This window comes from Ascaphus truei, chromosome 8 (genome assembly GCF_040206685.1).
Source record: "Ascaphus truei isolate aAscTru1 chromosome 8, aAscTru1.hap1, whole genome shotgun sequence".
In the NCBI taxonomy this organism is placed as follows: Eukaryota; Metazoa; Chordata; class Amphibia; order Anura; family Ascaphidae; genus Ascaphus; species Ascaphus truei.
The window spans coordinates 26,057,594-26,085,371 of record NC_134490.1 but is presented as its reverse complement, the minus strand read 5'-3'; the positions used below and the strand labels follow the sequence as shown (position 1 = coordinate 26,085,371).

At 45.1% G+C, this 27,778-nt stretch overlaps 1 protein-coding gene across 5 annotated transcripts in view; it reads right to left on the bottom strand.

The window, feature by feature from the left end:
- Nucleotides 1-1,054: 1,054 nt before the first annotated feature.
- The window catches only part of MYPN (myopalladin), a 123,409-nt gene continuing 96,685 nt past the window's right edge, over nucleotides 1,055-27,778 (bottom strand). For all 5 annotated transcript variants that reach the window (XM_075610879.1, XM_075610880.1, XM_075610882.1 and 2 more), the window contains 10 exons: nucleotides 26,733-27,260; nucleotides 23,683-23,833; nucleotides 21,171-21,392; nucleotides 20,504-20,653; nucleotides 15,040-15,122; nucleotides 13,264-13,390; nucleotides 11,448-11,655; nucleotides 5,607-5,772; nucleotides 3,872-4,005; nucleotides 1,055-1,737 (listed from right to left, as the gene is read on the bottom strand). In XM_075610879.1, coding sequence (XP_075466994.1) covers nucleotides 1,565-1,737; nucleotides 3,872-4,005; nucleotides 5,607-5,772; nucleotides 11,448-11,655; nucleotides 13,264-13,390; nucleotides 15,040-15,122; nucleotides 20,504-20,653; nucleotides 21,171-21,392; nucleotides 23,683-23,833; nucleotides 26,733-27,260 — 1,942 coding nt within the window. In that variant the 3' untranslated portion in view covers nucleotides 1,055-1,564. The remainder of the gene's footprint in view (nucleotides 1,738-3,871; nucleotides 4,006-5,606; nucleotides 5,773-11,447; nucleotides 11,656-13,263; nucleotides 13,391-15,039; nucleotides 15,123-20,503; nucleotides 20,654-21,170; nucleotides 21,393-23,682; nucleotides 23,834-26,732; nucleotides 27,261-27,778) is intronic.

The following is a 27,778-nucleotide window of genomic DNA, read 5'->3' as shown; positions in this document are numbered from 1 at the left end:
TCCTGTATGTGTATGTATGATTATTTTTCTGCGCTGTATTTAAGATATTGTACTGTCATATCTTCAAATCTGTAATAAAATGTACAGTATATTTGTGTACAATAAAGTTGTTTTTTTCCAGAAGGGGGGTGGCTATGGGTCAACAGGGTCATCTATCAAGGTCTCCCGGCTGCAAAAGTGGGACAAAAAAACAACAACACCAGACAATGTAAGAAAGTGTTTCTTACTTTTGACGCAAACTATTTTCTAAAAACTTTCCAATCTCACAGTCTAAAGATTACGGAAATCCTGATAAGAGCAGGACATACTAAGGCATTAATTGAGCAATTCATGCACTTAAAATAATAATAATATTGTTATTATTTACATAGGTTTGCAGCAGGCGGTCTCTGACAGTTGGTCGTACCTGTGTCACCGCGACCAATTGGCCGCTGCTGCTTCACTGTGACTCACTCCGCCGCCGGAACCTGCCGCCTGCCGGCCACTTTGTCGCTAAGGGTAAATGCCTAAACCCCTTAGTCTAAGTTCTCACCCTGGTATCTCAAGCCTGATGACATCACGGCTTCCTATTGGCCAGCAGTGTGCAGGAGCTTCGACACTCCGACATAACGTCAACCCTGCCAGCCAAGCGGAGCGCCTACTGACACTCCATATGGAGGTCTGCATCTCCGGAAAAAATTAATGAGGTTCAGCTCTAGAGACTCCCCTCCACCCCACCCCAATCCCCCGCTTCCATCCTGTGTAAATAAATAAACAAAGATGGAGAAAAAATGCTTGCTTGGATTGCTTCTTTAAGATACTACTATTATTAGTAGTGATTGCTGGGGTGATTGCTGCTTTAAATCTTTGTAAAACACACTGGTCCCTAAAACCGTATGCTAACCAAATATAAAAATAAGTAAATAAACCCCCCATAAATAATTAGACAAAAAAATGATTGTGATAATATAATTGCTAATAATACTAATTATTATTATTATGATAATAAAACACAAAAGAAAAATTATTATTTTAAAACTAAAAACAAATCATGAAAAACGAGTCTACGCATAAGCAATATATTAGCAGTTTATTTGATAATATATCTTTATTTTCACTTCACATGGACAAACTTCCAGGATTGAAATATTAGGAGATGGTGCCCTTAACTTCAAAGCATCTCCAGTGTCAGCATCACCACATGACATTGAATCAGGTAAATACAAATATTACACATTTAATATTAATACAATATCTATGGTTCTTTATATCCTTTTGCTTTGTGGACAGAAATATTTAAATAGGTTAAGTACACACAATCAAACTCATCACCCTGCCAGTAACTTCAGTGACAAAGCTAAACAACTCATTGTATGGGTTTATTATACTATTGGTGTGTCCAAGCTACGTTAATGGCAAACATATTTTAAATATACTACAGGTCGGTTATTAGGCTATTTAATTATGGCACAAAAAAAAAAAAAATTACGGAAACCATACAGGTAATAAAAAAAAAAAAAGGTGATTTGTAAACTTTCCGGCTGTATTTTCTTCACAGTTTGAGTGTTACTTTAGCCAGCTGAATTCACAACTCCTCACTCTCTACTACATTTCTGGGCGAAGATAAGAAACCCAGTGCAGTTTCAACCGGAGGGAAAGGGCTCAGGATGTCCAAGGCTTGAAGAGAGAACATGGAATAGCGGGAGCCAGAAGATCGAATCTTTTTAATCGACTGAGGAATCTGATGGTGCCATTGAGCTGCAAAAATACAGTTATATTAAATATAGTCACGTCATAAAATACATACAGTTAAAACCAGAATAATCTTAGATACTTTGTATATGTGCTGAAGATGGGCAGGTTTGCGGGTTATTAATCAAACACATTATATAAGTTATAGTGGGTAAAAATGTGTCAAAAGTCCTCCACTGTGCAGTGCACAGCGAATAAAAATACCACGTGTGAGCACATTCACATCTCAGACAGGTTTGCAACCCTGCCTTTCCCCATTATCTTGTAGCATAGAGTGCTTCCACTGCAGCCAGGGATTCTGGGAAATGACATGCAAATGAGCACAACACTCAAAATTAGAACTTTGCACATGTCGATGTTTGTTTGGACGTCTGAGTCGAGTTTTGGAACAAATTCTTTAATCCGAGCAACAACCTAGGAAAGGCTTATCCTTGGATTTGGCGAGGGAGCAGAGGGGAGGGGGGAGTGAGAGGGAAGGTTTTACTTTTTAATTTCGGTAAAAAAAAAACTTGATTTCATTTTTACAAATTCATAACCAATTAAGTTCAGGTAAAAAAAAAAAATGTTAGAACCAAAGCTAAAAATTCCAATGAAAGTGCCCACCTGTACCTGTGTCTCACATTTGGCTGATTAAAAATGTAAAATATATATAGGAATAATTCGACGGGAGAAGCATGTATTATTACCTACTAAGAAAATGTTTGGTGCTCAGTATTTAGCAGTAAACAATCTCATTAAATCAAAACTCAGGATTTAGTAATAAATAAATACACAGCCATGTCAACAGAACCAGAATACCACTTATTTTATGAATTATTTTTTTTGATTGCCAATAACATTTGCCGCAGAATACAGACACACCATTTACGTTGTCCTGTAGATGGATTTACACAAACTTGTAAAAATTGCAAACAGCAATGGGACATGATAATGATCCAGACTGCGTCGAGATAAGCAACATTTTCACCTAAGTTTGTTACAAGGGTAAAATTTGCGCTCTTCTATTGGCCAGGGAGGAGGAGAGAGGGAGAGAGAGGGATGGGGAGCGAGAGGGAGAAAGAGGGAGGGAGAGAGAGAAAGAGTTAATGAGAGAGAGAAAGAGGGAGGGAGGAAAAGAGGGAGGGAGGAAAAGAGGGATAGGGAGAGGGATAGGGAGAGGGATAGGGAGGGAGAGAGGGAGGGAGAGGGAGAGGGAGGGAGAGAGAGGTATTGAGCACGTATCCCTAATTGTATTATTCTTCCCTCTATTACATGAGTGGCCAACTCCAGTCCACAACGGGCACCAACAGGTCAGGTATTAGGGATCTCTCTGCTTCAGCACAGGTGGCTCAATCAGTGGCTCAGTCAAAGACTGAGTCATCGATAGAGACACCTGTTCTGAAGCAGGGATAGCCTTAAAACCTGACCTGTTGGTGCCCGTTGTGGACTGGAGTTGGCCATTCCTGCTCTATTATGTTTTATGTAAGACAACATAATGGGATAGAATTAGAGGAATAAAGATATAATACAATATACAGTACAATACAACATACGATTTACAGTATATAAACATAAAGGGGGCGATGTGTCAAGGCAAAACTGGAGCAAAAGGAAAGAACAGGATTATTTGCTTTAAGAAACTTTTTAGTGCAGTTTCTAAGCTCCAGTCTAGCCCCTGGGAACTTTCATACATGTGTATGGTGTATAAACACAAAAGACAAAGCAATGTGGTACAGTATGTGTACCAAGGCAAAAGGCTAATTTGGGGCAAATCAGTTGCACTAGATATATCAAAGAACAAAATCCTATTGCTTTTAGTGTAGACTTTTCTCTGATACATTTGAAGTCATCTTTTTGCTCCAGAATTGCACCACTTGGGAGCCTATTCATTAAACGTCAATAAGTGCATTTTCAGGCAAAAATAGTAATTTTCAGGCAATTTGCATCACAACTAATTCATGCTGTCCAAACTGTGCAAAATGTGTCGTTTGTGATGCGATCTGGTTTCGGTTATGCAATTTTGTGCGGTATGCAAATGAGCAGATGGGCGAGAGGATATATTTTGATATATATGTGCCATATTTCGTGGTGTTTCTTTCCTAGGTATCTCACTGTTTGATGCGTAGGCGCTATCTGTGTTAGCCGGGCGTCAAAAACCTACCATATATGTCAAGTCTCGCAGTACAGGACACAATCCCCGCTTCATTTTTTGCTGACAATGTGTACCAGCCAGCGTCTTCTTTCCGAGCAGGCTGGATGAGAAGGCAAACATAGCCTGTGGTATCTTGATGCATGCTGCAAAACAGAGGCAAGAATGGTAAAACATTTCCCTCAGGTTCTTTCTACATAATGTTACAAATTGTAAAAGCATACATTATTCTTATGATGCATTATGTATTATTATTATTATTATTATTATTATGAAAGATAGAGGATCAGGGACTTGCGAAGCCCCTGCAAGCGGTCTAAAGTAATACAAAAGTATTATTATTATTACGATGCCTTATTATTATCATTATTATTATTATTCATTATGCTTGTTATTATTATTATTATTATTATTATTCATTATGCATTATTATTATTATTATTCATTATGCATTATTATTATTATTATTATTCATTATGCATTATTATTATTATTATTATTATTCATTATGCATTATTATTATTATGCATATTTGTTATTATTATTACGCATTATTATTATTATTATTATTATTATTATTATTATGCACATTTGTTATTATTATGTATTATTGTTTTTATGCATTATTATTATTATCATCATTATTATGCATTATTATTGTTATTATGCATTTTTATTATTATGCATTATTATTATTATTGTTTTTATGTTTTATTATTATTATTATTATTATTTATTAATAAGAAGCAATTCTTTTTTGTAAGGAAATAGATGAAAGTTCTCAGTGCATATTGGTGTAATATGTATAAACTAGCAAAACGGGGCAGTCCCACTTTGCAGTTAAAATAAAATAAGCAACTTACAGGAGTGAAGCATATTTTTAGAGAAAGAGGAGTGCTAGAACAAGAGGTCATGCTGTGGAGCTGGAAGGTGGCAGGCTGAGGGTAAAGGACTCCATCAAGGAACACACATGGAGTAGCCGCCCAGCAGAGGTGGTAGAGGCAAATACAATAAGGGAATTAAAAACAGCTTGGGATAGACATACAGATGTAGCCAGACTTGCTGTCCCTGGCACTGCAGACGATCAAGCAAAAGTCAACAGCACCAGGGACAGCGTCTGTCGCAATCTCGCTGTGGGGGTTGATCCCTGGGGGGGGACCCCAGCGTTAATCCTGCGATGCCGTTACAGTGTGGGGCAACGGCACCAAAGACATCTGTAGCAAGAGTTATTACTGCCGTTAACGCAATGCATTGTGATCATGCTACCGCAGGGGGGCTCAACTCCAGTCATCAAGCCCCCCAACAGGTCATGTTTTCAGGATATCCCTGCTTCAGCACAGGTGGTTCAATATCCGACCCTGCTTCAGCACAGGTGGCTCAATCAAAGACAGCCTCTGATTGAGCCATTTTTGCTGAGGCTGGGATATCCTGAAAACCTGACCTGTTGGGGAGGCTTGACGATTGGAGTTGAGCGCCCCTGGTCTACCTTCTCTCTTTCCTCTCCCCCCTCCCTCTTTATTGGCTCTCTAATAACATTGGGAAGGATAAGGGTAAAGATAGTTGATTGACAAACCCTCTCCCATTCAGAGGCCCCTAAGAAATGCAATTTGTAATTATTTTCTGCATAAACACAACCAGCCAACATTGCTTTTACATTTCTCTAAGGAAGACAATGATATTATGTAATTGTTTACAGAAGGGTGTTTTGTGACCAGCTACGTGGAAACTGGTATGGTTAATACAGTACCTCATCCTTTGCTTGTGGACAGGAATGGTTTCATTGTCTTTCTTCCAATAGAACACAGGAGGCGGCATTCCAACCACTCGACTCTCTAACCGGACGGGGTGACCCTCGGGGACGCCACAATTTTGTAGCTTCTCCAAAAATATGGGCGCTTTTTTCACTTCCTGTGCTGAAGGAGATAAGAGAATATATGTTAATATAAACTCTAAACATGTTACGTTCATTTGCAAAATATAGATCTGTTGGTATATTAATATAAGATTTTACACAGCAATACCTCATCTTTAACTGACAGATATGTACAGCAGAGTGTATGAGTGCATACAATATATATCACACATTACATGCTGTGAGATGCTCATCCTTAGGGGACTAGTGACCGCTCCTCCCTGGTTTTGAGCAGGCTCAGACCACTTTTAAAAAGCAGGTCTTGTGATGCGCCTGTGAATGACCAGTCTATTAAGGCTTCTTCTCCATCAGAGAGGTAAACAGAACGGTCGCAGGTAGTGTTAGGATTTGCAAAAGAGGGGATACCGTGGTGTGGTGTGCAGGCTAATAATGCTTTGGCCAAAGAATTCAACTGAATGACCCTCACTTGAGAAGAACAGATACAAGCATCTTCTTTTCTTCTTTTATACTATATTAGTGAAAGCACTGTATGTTTGCCTGCCTGGATGTCCGGTGTCCCTAGGGGAAATCTCATTGGTCCCTTGGCCCGCCCGCCCCCGCACACCTCTCATTGGCCTGAGGCGGAGTGACGGGCCAAAGGACACACAGGGACACACACACACACAGGGACACACACACACACAGGGACACACACACACACACACACAGGGACACACACACAGGGACACACACACACACACACGGACACAGGGACACACACACGGACACGGACACAGGGACACACACACACACGGACACAGGGACACACACACAGTGACAGACACACACACAGTGACACACACACACACACACACACACACTGTTACATACATTAGCGGGGCTCACAGTGTTAGCAGCACCCGCGCGCACCTCCTCCTCTCCCCGTGTCTCCCGCGCTTTCACCCCGACCCCCCCTCCCCCGGCGCCGCTACAGTCAGCGGGACACACACACTATTATTACCCCTTCAGCGCCCCCCCCCCCCACCCAGTGTCAGCGGCCGTGCGAGACCCCCCCTCTATATCTCCCACCTCTCCCCCCCCCCCCACACATATACATGCCCCCCCCTCCCCGGCGCTACAACTCACCCCTTCCCCGGCGGGGGAACAGCCAGTGGCCAGGCAGGCTGCCTCGCGGCGCCGAGTGCCCAAGATGGCGGCGCCCGGGACACAGCGGGGGAGCGGCCACAACACGCTGCCTCCCGCCTCAGATCCACGTGGGACCTGCCGGATGGGTGAGTGAGCGGCCTTCACCTCCCCTCCACCCCCCTTCACCTCCCCTCCACCCGCCCTCCCCTCCAGTGTCCGTGTCTCCCCGATACCCCCCCCCCCCCGGCGCCGCTACAGTCAGCGGGGGAGCGAGCGAGCGCCCGGGACACAGCGGGAGAGCGGCCACAACACGCTGCCTCCCGCCTCAGATCCACGTGGGACCTGCCGGACGGGTGAGTGAGCGGCCTTCACCTCCCCTCACCCCCCATCACCTCCCCTCACCGCCTTTCACCTCCCCTCACTCCACTTCTCCCTTCCACCCCCTTCACCTCCCCATTTACCTCCCCCCCCTTCACCTCCCCTCCACCCCCCCCTTCACCTCCCCTCCACCCCCCCCCCTTCACCTCCCCTCCACCCCCCCCCCATTCACCTCCCTTCCACCCCCCCCCCCTTCACCTCCCTTCCACCCCCCCCCCCCTTCACCTCCCTTCCACTCCCCCCCTTCACCTCCCCTCCACCCCCCCTTCACCTCCCCTCCACCCCCCCTTCCCACCGCCTCCCTCCCCTTCCCACCGCCTCCCCCCCCCTTCCCACCGCCTAAACCCCCTTCCCACCGCCTCCCCCCCCTTCCCATCCCCTCCCCCCCCTTCCCACCGCCTCCCCCCCCCCTTCCCACCGCCTCCCCCCCCCCTTCCCACCGCCTCCCCCCCCTTCCCATCGCCTCCCCCCCCCCTTCCCACCGCCTCCCACCCCCCTTCCCACCGCCTCCCACCCCCCGCCATCCCACCGCCTCCCACCCCCCGCCTTCCCACCTCCTCCCACCCACCGCCTCCCACCCCCCGCCTTCCCTCCCCCTTCACCTTCCCACCACCTCACCCCTCCCCCCCACCTCCCCCCCCCCTTTCCACCACCTCCCCCCCTTCCCACCACCTCCCCCCCTTCCCACCACCTCCCCCCTTCCCACCACCTCCCCCCTTCCCACCACCTCCCCCTCCCCCCCTTCCCACCACCTCCCCCCTCCTCCCCCTTCCCCCTCCTCCCCCTTCCCACCACCTTCCCCCTCCTCTCCCTTTCCACCACCTTCCCCCTCCTCCTCCTTCCCACCACCTCCCCCCTTCCCACCACCTCCCCCCTTCCCACCACCTCCCCCCTTCTCCCCCTTTCAACCACCTCCCCCCTCCTCCCCCTTCCCACCACTTCTCCCCCCCCCCGCTCCCCTTCCCCCCCCCGCTCCCCTTCCCCCCCCTCCGCTCCCCTTCACCCCCCCTCTGCTCCTCTTCCCCCCCCCCTCCACCTTTTTCCCCTTTCCCCTCCCACCCCCTCCCACACTTCCACCCCCTCCTCTAACCCTTCCCCCCCTCCTCTAACCCTTCCCCCCCTCCTCTAACCCTTCCCCCCCTCCTCTAACCCTTCCCCCCCTCCTCTAACCCTTCCCCCCCCTCCTCTAACCCTTCCCGCCGCCCTTCGCCTTCATGCCCGCCTTACCGCCTCCCCACCCCCGCCTCTGCCTTTCACCCGCCCTTACTCCGGCCGCCTCTGCCTTTCACCCACCGCCTCACAGCCGCTGCACGCACTCAACAGACACCCGCCACACTCGACACATACCTGCCGCCACACACACCTGCTGCCTCCCGCCCCTACGCACCAACATCACTGACCCACCGCCTCACACCCTAGCAGGACCCCCACTCACAGACAGCACTCACAACCCACGCGCCAGCCGCCGCCTCACACCCTTGCAGGACCCCCACTCACAGACAGCACTCACAACCCACGCGCCACCCGCCGCCTCACACCCTAGCAGGACCCACACTCACAGACAGCACTCACAACCCACGCACCACCCGCCGCCTCACACCCTAGCAGGACCCCCACTCGCACACAGCACTCACAACCCACGCGCCACCTGCCGCCTCACACCCTAGCAGGACACACGACTCAGATTTTTACATCACTTATGTCACCAAAATATACATTGTACTGTGGTGTGCTTACAATAAACCATTTTTATACAACATCGTATTACATTTTCTTCCATCTTTCTTTTCAATATTATTATCCAACCTTTACAACAAACAGTCACCTATTGTTCCACGATTTATAAATAATACTACCTATTACGCATTTACATCCCGGGCAACGCCGGGTCTCTCAGCTAGTGTAACTATACAATCTGTCACGTTGGATGTAGCACTGAGGCTTTCTGTCTTCTGTTATATTACAGGAGGTCACAATCCCAGTCACACTCCTTTTGACACAAATACACATGGTGTGGTGGGTTTGGGTTCTGAGCGTGCAGGGGCTGTGTGTGTTTAGATCCTATATTTATAGTTATATTGATCCAGAGGAAGGAAAACAAGAAAACACAAGGAAACATTTTCCAATTACTGTATGTCCGGCACCAGAAGGTATCTGATGGGGTACTATAGCAACACAGCAATAATGGACCGATATAGGTTATCAAGTGATGTTTTGTATTTGCCCTTAATATGTGTAGCACATATAGTGCTTCCAACGTTTAACCCCTTAGGCACTGCATACATGACACAAATTCCATTGCTATTGACTATATTAGGCCTGCACAACTCGTAAGGTGAGAAGGGCCGAACTGCTCCAAGGAAAAAAAAATTGGGCCGCACGGGTAAAATCATCATCATCATCTCTTCTCCAGCACCTCATCATCATCATCCTCATATCTCTCCCAGCACCCCTCATCATCATATCTCCCCCAGCACCCCTCACTATCAACTTTTGCGATACTCCCTATCTATCTCTCATACCCCCATCTCTCCCCCCTCACCCACACACATAATACTCCCCCTCCACATCAAACACACAATACCTCCCTGCACACCACACACATCCCACCCCCCCTGCACCTCACATCCCTCTCACCCCTGTACCTCACATCATTCTCCCACCTGCACCTCCCATAATTCTCGCCCCTGCACCTCCCATAATTCTCCCCCCCTGCACCTCCCATCACTCTCCCCCTGCACCTCCCATCACTCTCCCCCTGCACCTCCCATCACTCTCCCCCCCTGCACCTCACATCAACCTCCCTGCACCTCACATTAGCCCACCAGCACCTCACATCAACCCTCCCTGCACCACACATCAAGCCCCCCAGCACCTAACATTAACCCCCAGCACCTCACATCAAGCCCCCAGCACCTCACATTAACCCCCAGCACCTAACATCAAACCCCCCTGCACCACACATCAAGCCCCCCAGCACCTCACATTAACCCCCCCGCACTTCAAATCGCCCCCCCTGCACTTCAAATCGCCCCCCCCTGCACTTCAAATCGCCCCCCCCTGCACTTCAAATCGCCCCCCTGCACTTCAAATCACCCCCCCTGCACTTCAAATCACCCCCCCTGCACTTCAAATCGCCCCCCCCCCCCTTACCTACCCTACTTTACCTTGGTTTGCGGTGGAGGAGGAGGCGGCAGAGCAGGCAGGACTGCACGCTCTAGCAAGCAGCAGGTAGGAAGTGCCTCAATGCTAGAGCGCGCTGCTACCTGCGAGGGGGAGAGCGGGCTCGCGGGGGAGGGTGACAGCGGACTCTCAGGGGATGGTGACAACGGGCTCGCGGGGGGGCGCGGTAGAGTGGACTCGGGAGTGAGGGGGAGAGCAGAAAGCCGCCGCAGGCCGCACAGTGGGCCGTGTGTTGTGCAGGCCTGGACTATATCATTGTTTGGTTTAATCTTTTCTCTACGCATTGTAAGGAATTCAAAGGACAGCATAAAATTGGAACTATATGAACTTTCTGAAAGGGTCTTCTTGGCATGGTGGCGTGATTAACATGTTTTGGCCAAAAGACTGATCTAAATGACCCTTACTTACATGAAAAAAATATTTAAATGAATTTAATAATTGTTCATATTGATTCTGCATTGTAGCTTTTTGGTTTTCCATTGTATATGTAAGGTCACATTCCCAGTAGCACTCCAGCAGGTAATATTAATGATATAATATTGTGGATTTTAGCTCGCTAAGATTGTGTATTTTGATATGACATCAAATACCCACTAAGTAAGTGAAAAATGCATATGGTAAAAACTCCAGAATTCTATTGTGTCAAATTGTATTCCGTTATAAGGCGATAGTACATTGGCAATATGGGAGTTTATTGAATAGGACCGTTGGCATCAAACCAACATTTTAAAGCCTATTTGCAACCTTTGATACATACCCCTTTAGCGTTACATAGCCAACCAACACTTAGGGCTTATTCTATATGATCAGAAGAGGCTATTGAAGTCAATGGGACATTTCGGCCAAATCAAATCCTATAGGATAAGCCCCTTAGCACAGTTGAGTTAAAATCTTATTCTCTTCTATAAGCCCATGTTCAGCAATACAATAATTCAAAAGCAAACTCTACAACAGTATTTAATACCTAAAAAAACAACCACTTACAATAACTTAACTAAAGCTGCATACACATGATTGGCAGAATCTTACCTACGACACTAAGCTCCAGGCTGAAAGAATTTTGTCCCGTCTTATTTGTTGCGATACAAGTATAGGTCCCAGCATCAGTTTGCAAGAGAGGATCGATAAGGAGAGAATAAACTCCATTCTCCCTAACCAACATTTTGTGGCTGGCATCTGGTGTAACTAGTTTCCCATTGAGAAGCCATATCATGTCTGGTGCTGGTAACCCACTGACCTATTAAACAAACAAAAAAAAAAATCATATGGTAAATATATTCTTTAAATCAAAGTGATAACTAATTAATTGTAGGAAAATGTATTGGATTAGTTGTATAGTATATTATAGACACATTGCATTTTACTCATATGGGTGTCTACCCGGGCCCAGAAGAGCCATTCTCATCTTGGGTATCTTTGCGTCAATGGACGAGATGTATCAAGGCAACTTGAGGGAAAAACGGACCCAAATTGCATAATTTTCATCTTGTTTCTCTTTGCGTCAATGTCACCAGTTTTTGTGGAGTGTCAACAGGAGGAGACAGTGAGTGGTTACATAACACACTGGCTATAATTAGATGTATCAAATTCTGTGTGTCTGTGCATTACTTATCTTGTATGTGCATCAAAGAAATCTGACAAGCTTGAAGTGGTGTAAACGTCTCTGTCTAACAATTTGCATCAAATGTAGGAAACCCTTATACTTGATGCACATACAAGCAGAAAATGAAGCCGTGCAGCAAAACAGATATCTCATTTCACTTTCTTCAGGTTGATACATCTCATCCACTGTACCAAGGTCATTTACTCCTCGTTTGCCTATGTGCACCAGTTTGTGATTTGAAAGTGCTGAGAGTAGGAGTTAGGGAGGAGGGACATGACGCACATATCATAATAAAGATATGCAGCATTATATTCTGCAAATGCATCATTTTATTAGAATAAAAAATACTGCCAGTCCTGAGGTTGTGTCAACTTCTCTGGCTAACATAATACAACTGACTAACCTATTTCTTATATTAGAAGTATGAGTAACAATTGGTGCAGTGTAACCTCTTCATTAAACTGCGAGAATGGCATTCCCTCTCGCTGTATTTATTACATAGCCAGTGCTGTTGAAGTCTATGGAATAAAAACTTGTGGTAATATAAATTATAGATGGATATGTTCTGTTATCTGAGGAAAACTGTCATAATCTCTGATAACATTGGGGATTTATCTACACTGGATCTATGCACTCTACACATTAAAAAGCTAATTTAAAGCAGCAATTCCTCTACGTGAATTTTTGTCAGTGGGTCCCCCAAAGCTGAAAGGCACTATTATTAGCTCTGTTGACCCCCAGGTTACTATGATATCTATCTTTTCATGTGCCAGTGTTTCTGGTACACATTAGAGTCTAACGGTTAGACAATCAATATGGCTGACATCCATGCCTCTCCCACATAAGCCAATAGGAAGTCACAATGTCATCAGAGCATGACATGGCAGCTCTCTATTGGACCACCCCAGTGACTATCGTTTATTTTACTTTAATTTTACTAGCAAATAAAAAAGGTAAATATATCGGGAACTGGGGGGGTCCCCACAGCTCCACGCACGGTTCCTCCCAAAAATGTGGTGCATTGCTGCTTTAACTAACATCCTTCCATGTTAAAGTTTTTGGGGAATCTCAGTGTTCACAATCATAGTAACACTCTTTTTGGCACAATATATATGATGTGGTGGATTTGCGTTCTGATCTTACAGGGGCTGTGTGTGTTTGTTCATGAAATAAGAGCAACATGAAGGATTCATGACACACTCTTTATTCGTTCTGTTTGTGTCACGTGCAATGAGATCTTACCTTGCAATCCAGTCTGCACAGGCGTCCTTCGTGAGCCACCATATCGCCAGGAGCCTGAAGAAAGTACGGACGGAAAAAGCGCTCTTGTACCCCTTCACTCTCTACTTCCTGCAGCCGTGGCCGAACTCTGCCAATTACACTTATATTAATGATTCATCAGATGCAGGGACACGCAACAGATGCAATTTTCTACAAATGGTAACGCTCGGTTCCTATCTCTACTGTTCTGAAGCTTTAAGGCTCAGGTTTAAGGATACTGACCAAGCAAACAGTCTGCGATATTTGTACTGTAACACCGCCCCCAAAAAAACATACATACGGGTATCAAATTGTCATATGCAATAGTGCCGTGAGTGCACTCAGCACTGTACAAAGCAGAAAAGAGATAACATACATGCCACAGGATATTTAGAGCCACATGTTAAGCAGTGCTATATTGTAAGGAACCTTATGGCCCATTTACGAGTAGTCCATATTGACCCATATTTACTAAGCGGTGCTATGCCACAAGACAACGTTACGGGCTGTAATGTGCCCACTGGTGAAGGAAGGTCTTATATGGAGAAGCACCCATTGAGCCTCACAGTTTAGTAAACATGGGCCTTTGTGATCCTAATATTCTGACTACCACCACATCTCATGTCTTATATGAAATCCCTTTGACTGTCGGATAAATTAGAAACACATTAAGGTCTATGTTTCAGGGCACGCAAATACCCTTTATGCCCTTAACATAAATATTGTAGAAACCTTTAAAAAATGAAATCCAAAAAATGTCACTCCATTATTTAGATGGTTTAGAATTTGTTGAGGATCTTAGAACTTTTTTTGATGGCACTTGGACATTTGATCACACCCAGTAGCACTCCTTTGGACACAAATATATATATACAATATATAGCAGCACATATCCAAGTGGCACCTTATAAGTGGCAAGACTACTGAACAACTGAAGTTTAAAAGGAAGTTCAAAAGAAGTGAAGAATAAGTGGACACCCCAACTGGCCCTGATTCCTGCATTTGAACTACGCTGGAAAGGAGGATATCATCAATACCAGACTGCATCATTACTGCTGTGATGCTGCCTTTACCATTTATATTTGCTGTTACTTCACTTCTTCTCAAATTATGCACTTCTTTTTACCAGCCTCAGTGTGTCTCTAACTCTATTCATATATCTCCATCTCTCCTTCCTTCATCACTCCTCAGTTCACATGAACTCCTTTCTTACCTGCGTCCTCTGACACCACACAGCTATATCCCCTGCACTAAAAAACCCCTACAAATCATCCTCACACATCCTCTTTCTATCCATGCTTCTCCTCCTTGCTTCTGGGGATATCTCTCCCAATCCTGGTCCCTGTCTTATTTCAACTTGCTCTCGTCCTCGCCTCCCACATTCAACTTCTACTCCTTCTGGTGTCAACCCCTCAAACCTCATACCCATCCCCTGCCACCGTCCCTCCTCTCTCCCTTTCTCCTGTGCCCTTTGGAATGCTCGCTCCCTCTCTAACAAGTTCCTCTCTGAACATGACTTCTTTCTCTCTCACTCTCTGCTTCTCTTTGCTATAACCGAGACCTGGCTCACTCAGTCTGACTCTGCTCTGGAAGCTGCCCTCTCCTACGGTGGCCTTTCCTTCTCCCACACTCCGCGCCTTTTGGGCATTTGCACAAGGTCTGTATTGTCCTGATATGTTCAGCACAGCACATTTGTTATTACCATATACTGGGCAATGAATGAATCAATCTTTTATTCAATTAACTCTACAGCATTACCTATGAGACAGGACAGTTGGAATTGACCGCGTTCGCAATGGGGCTGTTTGCACAAGCAAATGACCGGAGCAACTGATTCTTCCCTGCAAAAGAAGAAGATGAACAATTACCTGTTACAATATTAGGAATTCAGGACCATATATACTAAGAAATGCGACTGCGTGAGATACCATTCAGACTGGAAGACTCCTTACAGCTCCATTCAAGTGAATGAGCCAAAAGGGGCCTTATTTACTAAGAGGTGTTACTCTACAAGACATCTTCCACCCCGGATGACACCTTAGAGCCTTTTCAATTGAATGGACCATGAAGGACATAGTGTTGGACATATTTACAAAAGCTATTGTCGAAGGGCCATATTCACTAAACAGTGCTAAGCCATAAAGCACCTTATGGCCCAGTCATTATGGCACAGCACCATTTAGTAACATTGGCCCTATATGTGCTTACAAAAGGAAAAAAACATGTTCCTTAATTATAATGAAAATAAGGCTTCAAAGCAAATAACCGCTACGTGTGAAATTGAGCCAACTGGAGTGTATGGCTTTGTAATGTGGAGTACAAGTCTTGCAGTGCGTGTCTCCAAGCTGAGGAAAGGAAACGGTGTAGACAAGCCAATTACTTTCCTCCAGCATCATTCTACCTTAGAAAGGTAGAATTGTCATGGGCTTCTCATGGGATCAGGCATATTCCCCTTCTTCAGGACTTTTCATGGGCTTCTCATGGGATAAGGCATATTCCCCATCTTCAGGACATTTTCATGGGCTTCTCATGGGATCAGGCATATTCTCCTTCTTCAGGATTTTGTCATGGACTTCTCATGGGATCAGGCATATTCCCCATCTTCAGGACATTTTCATGGGCTTCTCATGGGATCAGGCATATTCCCCATCTACAGGACATTTTCATGGGCTTCTCATGGGATCAGGCATATTCCCTATCCTCAGGACATTTTCATGGGCTTCTCACGGGATCAGGCATATTCCCCATCTACAGGACATTTTCATGGGCTTCTCATGGGATCAGGCATATTCCCTATCCTCAGGACATTTTCATGGGCTTCTCACAGGATCAGGCATATTCCCTATCTTCAGGACATTTTCATGGGATCATAAGGAGTAGTGCATCTGTTTCCATCATGGTGGCCTCCCATCTATGTGGCTACCATTTTAAAAGCTTTTGAAGTTAAAAGGATATCCACTAAACTCCTGCAACTTAAGGGATCCCAAAGAAAGCCGACACTATGAATAATAGGAGGGTTTCAGGGTTTAAAGACGAAATGTTGATTAAATAAATTACTATTTTCAAGTCTTGTGAATGCCTGAATTTTTTCAACTTTTTCTACTTTTTGACTATATATATATTTATATTTTCAAAGACACTGGACCTGTATATACAAATCAGCTTCTAGTAGTGATGTTTGGTGGTTCCACTTGGGCAGAGACCACTGGTGATTCAGGGACCACAGTTTGAGAACCTCGGCCTTAGCTGAACTTAAGACAAAGTACAGAGGAGAACGATTACACAAACCTTCCCTGGTACTAGGTACAGTATATCATTTATATGGTGCATTTACAGTATCAAGTACACTTTTGCACTAACTGTATGCTGAGAAAGGTTGTTTTAAAAAATGATCTTGTAAGTATATCAACAACTTTAAACGTTTGCTGTTGCGAGTGTTCAGTACAGCAGTTATTTAAAGCAATATAGTATTTTGGTTCATCCTCATTGCCGCTCTACTGGTACAAGACTGCAAATGACAGTAGATTGGGTTGATATACTAATAGTTTATGTCAGATTCATGCAGATGCAGCCTACTAGCATACCCTCCAGCTGTACCTAATTACAGGGTATACTTAACGTTGGGGGGTCCTGTAAGACCAGCTGTATCTATTAAATACAGCATTTTTGTGTTTTTAGTAAGCTGCGTAGGCTAGGAGACTTCCATAGGAATTTCTTGGAAATACTTCCACCCAACACAAGTAGAGGAGCTACAGTGTTATGTGCAAAATTTTGGAAGGGGGGGGGGGGGGGGGTTGTACTAGGTCCATCAATTAAAATATCCTATTAATTACAAATGGATACAATGAAATCACTTCTGTGCTGCACCCCTTTGTGAGGCCCAAGGTCGTAGCTAGTATATCATGGGGTCTGACATTCCAGGGGCCCCATGATATAGTTGATACGTCAAACTATTTGCTCATTTTTGTAGGTGAGATGACGTTCTGCGCTTCAGTGGATGTAACAGAAAGAGGACGGTCACAGCGAAAAAAATGTCATCCTAAATGAATCTGCTCAGACAATGTTTGCTAATGTCCCAAAGTGACAGGGGTTTAGGAGCCATATTAACCCTTTGAGTGGCTCATGACGTAGTAGCTACGTTCCCCCGCAAAAATGCTAATTTTCTTAGGGGAGATCGCTAAGGACGCGATCCAAATTGATGACTGATGGAAGGGGGATGACCCCATATCTTTCGTAATCCTTGACAGAGCGATCATGTGACCACTTCAGAGGTCAGGTATTCAGAAGTGCCAGTAGGGCGGTGGGACTCTGGTCCTGGTAACCCCCTGCAGCACTCAAAGGGTTAATATTTAGGGTTTGGGGGATATTTCCTAGGAATAAAACAGACAGGTTAAAAAAATTCAGTGAGCGGGGGGGTGGAGGGGGGGTCTAGAGAGGATGAAAACAGTATGGGTGATTTTTTTTGCAAATGTAAAAATATACACAGGCTGGGGGAACTTCCCTTTTAAATAGCTCTAAAGTCCCAGCAATGTAGGTTCTTCACGGGCTCACAGTAAGGGCATATTAATGAGAGCAGCAGCACCACCTAGTGGCTTAACAATAATTTAGCTCAAACTGTCTTAGGCTAAGGCTACGGCCCCGCTCCCAAAGTCAGCGCGCCCGCACTGCAGACAGGCGGGGCGCTGACATACAAAGACCGCGATATGCGGTCTGTAGGGAGCGGGAGTGGGAGGTTTGAGCTGGAGGGGGGGCGTGGCTTGAGCGGAGGGACCTGCTACTCTCCCCCCCCTCCCTCCACGGCTCAGGTAAGTAAAGCAACACACACACACAGACACACACACACAGACACACACAGACAGAGGCAGGCACTCACGCACACACATACACACACACACACACACACAGACAGGCACGCACGCAGTCAGACACACACAGACAGGCACTCATACACACACACACACACACACACAGAGGCAGGCACTCACGCACTCAGGCACACACATACATACATACACGCACACACACACAGACAGAGGCAGGCACTCACGCACTCAGGCACACACATACATACACACACACAGACAGGCACGCACGCACTCAGACACACACACAGAGTCAGGCACACACACACACACACACACACAGGCACGCACGCACGCACTCAGACACACACAGACAGGCACTCACGCTGCTGTCACTCCACACTCCTCCCCGCTCCCCGAAGCCTCTCCTCCTCCCGAAGCCTCCCCTCCCCATTGGCTCACAGCCACACCACGTGACGCGTCAACGCTAGGGAACACCATTCTCTTGTATCCCATAGTGGCTGACGCGCCACAGTGTGTAGTAAGCTGTGCAGCCAGGGGGGACCAGCTCCGCAGGATTCCCCTGCTTGTGGGGAACTCGCGTGTGGCCGCCCGCGCCACCGAGCGCAACGGGACCGAGGCCTTAAGGCTTGGTCCCGCTGCGTCCGGTGGTGCGTGCGGCCGCGTGCACCACCAGCCCCTTACCTGCAATCCATTGGTCCCCGCTGCCTCCTCCCTCCGTGGCGCACTACGTGCTGTGACGCGTCAGCCGGCCAGCGCTACCAGAAGAAGGTGTTCTGGAGCGTTGACGCAGATGCACGGGGGAACCCCTGGCAATGAGGAGGAGGAGAGGAGGAGGGGAGGCTTCGGGGAGCAGGGAGGCTGCGGGGAGCGGGACACATGTATTTACACTGTCCTCACACTCATTTACATGCAGGGCCTGGGGGACGGGGCCCCGCTTCAGGGCAAACTGAGGGGGAAGAGGGGGGGGCGGTGGACGGGACGGGACTTTACAGCACCCCATTAAACTGGAGATATGTCACTCCAGCGCACGGACACACGTCATGGTCGCGCCCCCCCTCGTCATGGCCCCGCCCACCCGACCCGTTTGGTCACGCCTCCCCCGCTCCAAAAAAAGTTTCCTGCAGATCGCGGTGCAGTGAGTTGCACGCGACGCCGGCAAGCAAGACAGCCGTGCGGACGCGTGCAACGGGGCATTAGCCTTAGGCCTGTAATACAGTGAGCGCGCGTCAAGGATAATTGCATGTGTGAGCCTGACGCTGATATAGTTGAGATGCGCGAACTTAGGAAAGACATGAAATTGGGCTTTTCGCGCTGTTGGCGCGCCATGTGACACTGAGAGACAATCAGAGTGCGGCCTAACGATGTGACGTCATGGCCACGCCTCCTCGCCGCGCACGTCACCGTTTATACTCTAGGTACAAAACGCGCACGTCACGTGCACGCATAATGCCGTGCGCACGGCCGCACGCGCACCAGCGGTTGCTATAAAACCAGCCTTATGTTTGTGTGGGAGTAATGTGGGCTTTTCATTTCTAGAAGGAGGAAAGACAATATTTTTAATGAACTGCTATTTCTAAAGTAGCGTAGCATTGGGATTCAGGATGTGCTATTGATGTTCCATTGCTCCCTAAATGTAAGTACACAGCAAATGTGCTAATAATATGTTCAGGGCCGCTGACAGATTTCCCGGGTCCCAGGACTACAGTTCTCCCCCCCCTCCCCATCAGCAGCACCTGGAGAGCCCCCTCTATTTTCCTCCCTCTTCCCATGTATTTCTTTCTCCTTCCTCCGTCTCACCTCTCACTTTCCCAACCTCAATTACCCCACGCTCACTCAACCCCCCGCCTCACATGCATTTCTCTCCCCTGCGTCTCACACTTACTCCCTCTTTTCCTCACTCACCCCCTCTCTCTTCTCATCTCCCCTCTGTCAATTACACCACTCTCATTCAATCCCCCCCTCCTCACTCATTCTCCCCCCCACACGATTCCCCCCACAAAATATATACCAAAAAACATCCCACCCCAAATTCATACAAAACTGTCTGCAGCAGAGGAGCAGAGGAGAAAAATGGAGCAGTAAAAGCTCATGTCCCCGCTTATTCCTCACTGATAGAAAGTGGTGCAAAAGCCATGAGCAGTCTGTGGGCCAACTGTAAGTCTCTCATAGGCTGGCAGTGGCTCACAGGCTTCCATCTGAAAAGCCCAGGCCCTACAGCTGGGGGCAGGAGTGGGGGGGAGGGGGGAACTCTAGTCAACAACTGAGCCACTGATTGAGCCACTTGTGCTGAAGCAGGGATATCTGAGGACTAGAGTTCCCCACTCTACACTATGTATGATAAAGGCTCAAACAAAAATACATGGAATAGGAACAGTCAAGTTCTTGCAAAGGATTACCTGGGGGTTTGCTGCCATGATCGTATAGTTTCCATCATCATCATTGGTAGCAGCTTCAATATGTAAACAACACGTTCCATCTGCTTCTCTTCTCATTTTGCAATGGCCATTTTTCTTTGAAATCTGCTTGCCATCTTTAAACCAATACACCTAGCGAAATTAACATAAAAATATGTTCAAACCTCATCTCACCGCATATAAACCGAATCTAGAAGCCGACATTAAAAAAAATGGTCTTATGTAAATTAGACACAGCTACGATGTACAGATGTACGAGTCTTCATTATTTACTTGTAGGTTGTATGATGTTTTTTTTTAAATGGTGTCAACCACCAATATTTACCCAATATGGCAAACTTGACAAAGTGCAACGGCATAAGGAGGTGCAGAGTACCACTGTTTTTTAATTTATAAATCAGACTACCACTAGATTTTATTGAAGATTGAAATCAAAGCACGTCTTCAATGCTTACATCAGGGGTGACCAACTCCAGTCCTCAAGGGCCACCAACAAGTCAGGTTTCTCAGGATATCCCTGCTTCAGCACAGGTAGCTCAATCAGTGGCTCAGAAGGGATATCTTGAAAATCTGACCTGTTGGTGGAGTTGAGGATTTGGCCACCCCCGGCTTACATTATGCCTCAGGTCTACTGACAACTTAGACTTACCTTGGGTACAGGTATTCCGACAACTTTGCAGGTAAATGTAACAGATGTTCCTTCCACAACACGGAAATGCTTGAGTCTTTTGTCAACAATCGGTGCAATGCACTTTCCTGTAGGTATTTCATCATGCTCCACTTCATCGTCTGATTCATCCACAGGCGTACGCTCAAGGCGAAACTCGATTTCATTCATCAGTCTCTGCTCGAAGCTGGAGATTTTGTACTCCTGCGAATCAAGGTAAACTTTACTCCAGTGCATACAGTATAGAAAAAATCAAATCAAAATAGCAGACAATTTTATTATATTCCTAATATATTCCTAATATGAGGTTAAAAAGAGTCTAAATGAAGGACGGGTACTCTGCTGTTTTGGTTTTTATATTCTCTCGGGAGGAGAGAGGAACTGTGAAAGAGGGGGGAGAGAAATACATGCGAGGGAGATGAACAGAGGGAGATGTCTATAAAACCATTTCTGGGAGTCAGGACATTACAACCCCTGAGGAAGCCGACTTTCTGATGAAAGGCGAAACGCGTAGGGTTTTTTGGCCCTCGGAGGACACCATACCTATCAGCCAGCCACCTTACTCCACTGGGACACCGTACTTGTGGTGCGCGCGCAGACATGGAAGTTCCGAGACCGGCAGGAACATCGCCGACATGAGGAGTGGAGCGGAGCGAACCATCGTGGGCTAACAGGTGGAGGTTGTGGCATAATCCTGAGAGGCTAGAATGTGCCCGTAACACACTCAATGCGCTTAGCAGACTGGGAAAATGTGAGTGTGTTCCCTCTTTCTTCCCTAGTCTGTTGTATCATTAAACTGTATTATGCTATGTCCTTCTCGTATCTTATTTGAGGAGGACTCCAGCTTGCAGCCATTGTTTCATCTTGACTGCATTGTGGTCATTGACTACAGTGGACCAGCTGTGAGTGCTTCATTTCACTTATTGGGCACTACACAATTATCACCATTTAAACTTATTTGCGCTTTCACTGTGTTTTCAATTGTTTGCACGGTACTAGTGACCGTTACTGTAGGCTGCACTAAGTCTGTTTTATATTGCACTTGCATATTTGAATCAGTTTGCGCTTTTACATTATTACCAAGTCGCTTTTACTACTGCCCAGTGTGTATCGATGATTAATGCACTGAACATTATAGGATATATATAAATATACGGCTCAACCCCATTATAACGCGATCCGTTACAACGTGAATCCGCTTATAACGCGATGCAAGCGTGGCTCCCAATTTCCTTATTTATGAATACTTTACAACACGATTATTGGTGTCTTAAATACTTTATTGTACAATGCATACAATTATACATTATTTTTAACCCGATCCGCTTATAATGCGATGTGATTCTTTGGACCCCAAGCACCGCGTTATAAGGGGGTTGAGCTGTATATATATTTACCCGATAAATTTGAGAAAAAACTGGTGCAGTTTTTTGCACCAGTTTTGTTCCCGTGTGACACCTTGGAGACTGATAAATAGCACCCCTGGTGAGATACATTCAATATCTAAATCTCCCAGCTGCAAAACAGGAGCGAAAATATTTATCTAAGGCAAAATGCCCATAGGATACAATTGGCATTTTTGATAAATATGGTGGCGTTTTTTGCTCTACTTTTGCCCTAGTTTTCCAGCCGAGTGACAGTACTGCCAACCTAACTGTCATTAGAGATTTTGATCCAGTCCTTCGTTTTGCCTAGAACTTGTGACTCAGGACTAGAGATGTGGGAACATTTTAGTTCTAATTTTCTGTAAAAACGGTGCATCTTCGCAAGTTTAACTTTTCACAAATTCGCCGTAGGTAAAGGAAACAAAGTCGCCTTTTTTTAAATTGAATTTCACAAACTTTCATCGTCAAAAAAAAAAACCTTGGAAGTTTGTATAGAAGTTCGCTTAAAGCTCGAGCGCAGGAATCAAAATTAAGATTTTCAAAGTCTGACAAAGCAAAAACAACAACAACAAAAAAGGACACTTTTGCGAAATTCCATGCTTTTGCGTGGATTGTGAATGAAAAAACGATCAAACTAATTTTCGTGGGTTAGCCAAGAATTGTTCCAAAGTGCGGGGAAACAGTTTCAGGCGAGGAGACTCCTGCTTGTGCAGCCAACACAACATAAACAAACACGTTCTTCAAAATGCAGGTCTCCTCTAGCACAGAGGCACAAAGTACATCTCTACTCACAAGTTCATAATGCAATTCTAAATTTCTTGTGACAGCCAAGAACAGAGGAGGAAAGGTCCACATTGGACCTGAGACGTTGTTCCTCCCCTGGTTTTGGCTGTGACAATAAATTAAGAATTGCGTTATGAACTTGTGAGTAGAGATGTACTTGGTACCTCTGTTCTAGCGGAGACCTGCATTTTGAAGAATTTGTTAGTCAAGAATTGGAAATGTGTGTCGCAATGTTTGCGGACCGAACTTGAACATGTTCATCCATCACTAATCAGGACTGTCCTAGAATCTTATGATGATGGCTAATGCTGCATTACATTCCTTACCTGCTGCCGTTGGCTGTGTTGAGACGTATTATCCCTGAAAGAGAACTTCCTGTCTAATTCTCGTACAAGCAAATTCTTGTTGTCGCGAATTTGTTCTGGAGCATTAAAATGCACCGGTTTTGAATTTTTCTTTGTCATTCCACGAAAAGACCTGTAAGAAAAAGCGATAACAATCAAATATTACATAGAAAACCATATATTATGTATTAACCCTTTTGATGATGAAAAACAAGTGGCACGAGGGCATGGGGAAGCAATCAGAAATAATTGGTACTTTAAAAAATAAAATTACATACAAGTGAGCAACCACAGATCAGAAGCAAAGCAAAGACATTTTTGAGAGGGGAAAGGCGTTGATGTATGAACATAAAGAAAGTGGGAATAGTAGTTTGTTATTGAGAATTGCTCCATTTTCTGCTTGCGTTTGCATCAAATGTAAGAAAGTGTGTCATATGATGGAACCCAAATTGTTAATGAGAAAAGTTTCAGACTTCAGAAGATTTCTTTTTGCAGCAAATACAACACACAAAGGGATACACAGAGGCGCAGAATGTGATGCATCTCGTTATAATCTGTGCATCATGTAACTCCTCCTATTTACACTCACAAGCTGACTGGAGCAAAAGCCTTAATATGTTGATGCAAAGAGATGCAAGATATAAATATAGATCTACATGAAGCAAAATCCCAAGGTCATTTTTCACTACTAATCCTGCTCAATCTCTCTGGTGCCTTCAATACTGTTGAACACTCGTCTCCTTCATAGTCTAAACTCTCTTGGTTTCCACAACAAAGCTATATCCTGGTTCTCATCATACTGTACTGTGCCTCTCCGATTGCTAATTTTCGGGCTCTGTTGCTAACATGTCCACATCTTCTGTTGATCTGCCTGTTGGTGTACCTCAGGGCTCTGTTCTGGGACCTCTCCTTTTCTCTCTCAACAAACTATCACTTAATGTCCTCATCGACTCATTTGGCCATAGGTGTCATCTCTATGCAGATGATACGCAGATATATCTATCCACCCCTACGTTCCCACATGCTATCCAGTCCCAAGTCTTTGTTTGCCTCCTTGCTACTATATATCTTTGTGGATGGTGCTCTGCAGACTTAAACTTAATATAGCTGAAACCGAGCTTCTCATATTTCCCCCTAAACCTGGCCTAATACCCCCCTTTTCCATCACAGTAAACAGTACTACCATCTGTCTGGCGCCAAAGCCTGTTGCCTAAGAGTGACATTTGACTCCTCCTTTTCCTTCTCTATTCACTTACACGGCATAGCAAAAATGTGCTTTCTCCTCTGTAATATTGCTAAAATCCGCCCTTTCCTGCGTCACGCTACTTCTAAAACTCTGATGCATGCCCTTATTCTCTCCCATTTGGATTATTGTAAGATACTGCTAACAGGCCTTCTTGCCTCACAATTTTTCTCCTTTGCAATCTATCCAAAATTCTGCTGCTAGAATCATTTCAATTTCTCCCAAAACATGCACTGCTCATTTCCTTCTTAAATCCTTCTGGCTTCCTATCAAGTTTCGGATCATATACAAAGTTTTCCTCCTTACCTTCAAGACTCCACTAATCTGTTCCTCCCTACATATCGGCCTTGATCTCTCGTTATGTAACTGCTCATCTCCTATGTTCTACCCACAACTGTCTCCTTTCTACCCCTTTCACCTCTACTGCTCTCTTTCGCCCTTACCTGTGGTACTCCCTCACACTCAGTATATGCCAAGCACCTTCTCTCCCCACCTTTAAAACAAACCAAAAACTCACCTCTTAAATGAAGCATTTCAATAGCCTAGACTCTTCCGTCCCACACCCACTGTTGCTCCTACCAACCATTGTGGCAGAGGAGGACTTAGATTGTAAGCTCTCCGGGGCAGGGATTTCCTTTCCTATTGTCTGATCTTGTTTGTTGGACTTATTGTATTATAATTCCCTGTCCTGTATTGTTTCTCTTGTAAAGCGCTGAATACAGCTGTGCACGCTATATAAAGAAAGATATACATACAGATGTAGCAACACTCTAGTCCCAAGCGCAGCAGGCGAAAAAGCAAAAGTGTCTGCCGTGATCGCCCTGCGGCAAGGGGGGGGGGCCCTCAGTTTTGATTCATTGCTATTTGCTGACGATGCTGACTTCATTCAAATCAGCATCATAGAGCAAGACACCACCAATTGTTATTTATATGATTATCATGTGTATTACTGCTGTGAAGCGCTATGTAATTTAATGGCACTATATAAAGATGTACATACATACATACAATTGTTACTATTTTTAGAAGCTGAACTACACATTTGTATTGGGAAAGCATCAATGGTCATGAGTATATTATGCAAAAATATGAGAGTATGACATAACAAGCAATAACAGTCAACATCCGAGTATATGACGGCTGTGTCATCAGCATTCTCCTACATCCTTGTTGGATTTTGAACTGTGGAACCCCATAAAAGAGACAGAGTGTGACCTGGTGTGTTGCATACCTGCACAAAACGGGTAAATGTTCACTATGAGACTAGACCATTAGCAGACAACAGCGGTCAAGAAGGAAAAAGACAGAATGGAATTAAATCACCAGACTTCTCTCTCAACTGTCCCTCCTTAGACGCCATACTCTACATGATTTAGGTCTTGTCAAAAATACTCTCTCCATGGATGAAAAATTAACATGTATTACTATAGTGTATCTGGAGATGTGAGAGTTTGCCTTTCCTGGACATTCATGCAAAGGCAAAAAGTTTATGCTAATTTTTTTTGACTTTCTCGAGGTCAAAAAGGTTAACATCGCAGCTCTCTTTTTTTTCAGCGCAAGAGGAATATTTGCAGAATTACAGATGGTTTTTGTCAAATTTCACAAACTTTGTGAGTTTAAGTGAAGTTCTGCCAACGTCGTGACTTTGTTGAACTCTGGGAATGTACAATATTTGCCAATTTAACAAGGGAGAATCACTTGCTTTGTCTACTACATTTCCTGTGAATGAATTACAAGCAAAGTCATAAAACAAAGTAAGATGTATAATGTAATAGTGTATGCTACTTACGAAGTTGTACTTTTAGGTAGACCCATCGAATTTGTTGGTGTTGGGGCTGGAGGCAGCGACGGAAGTACAGAAGTGAGAAATGCTGCCGAATTCTGAATTCGCGGAGGTGACATAGGAGTAGGAGACACAGTTTGCGCCTGAAATTGGTACTGGCCAGACAATGTTGAGTGTGGTGATGACAAGAAACATTCTTTAGCTGTGTATGTATACTGTTCAATTTTGGTTGGAGGTGATACAGGAAAGGAATTAGATGGATTTTCTTTGCTTATTGACCATGGTTTTATTTGAGACAAAGTGCTAGGCATGGAAGCAGAATATTTAGCCATTGGGACACTGTTTGGTGCATCTGAGCTGGTAAGAAATGGTTGAGGGCGAGCATACATGTCGATGTAAGGTTGAGCAGTTGTAGATGAGTTTTGGGTAGCGGTGTTAGGTAAGTCATCTTTTGTTGAGGAAACCGGTGACGTAGGCAGTAATTGCTGTTCAAACATAACTTGGTTATGGAGCTGTTGTAATTTCACAGGGTCTCTGTGTGCAAAACAAAGATGGAAAATCATGACATTGTACATTCATTTAGTGTAATAATCATCTTTAAAACGTGCAAAGCAGCGGGTATTATTATTATTAGCGTTTATTTATTCCGCAGCGCAGACTGGGGTACAGAGTTATATATAGTACATAAACAGTTACATACAGGTGAGGACAAATAGATGCAAAGAGGTAAGGAGGGACCTGCTTGTGAGAGCTTACAGTCTAGAGGGAATGAGGGACAATGCTGAAACAAGAAGGTAAGGTTGATGCTTATTGTAGGATAAGATGTGGCTCAGGGTAGAATATGGCCCGTCTGACAGCTGAAGCCATTAAGGTTTTTTTGGGGGTATGTTACATAGGGTGGAGGTTGGTCCAGCCACACAGCTGGTCCCAGTAAAGGCTGCTATCCCCAGAATTATGTTTAGTGTTATGGCTAATAGGATACATATTTACACATTTTTAAAAACATGCTGTCTATTGTTTACTGTATACACTGCTATACAGTTTATACAAGC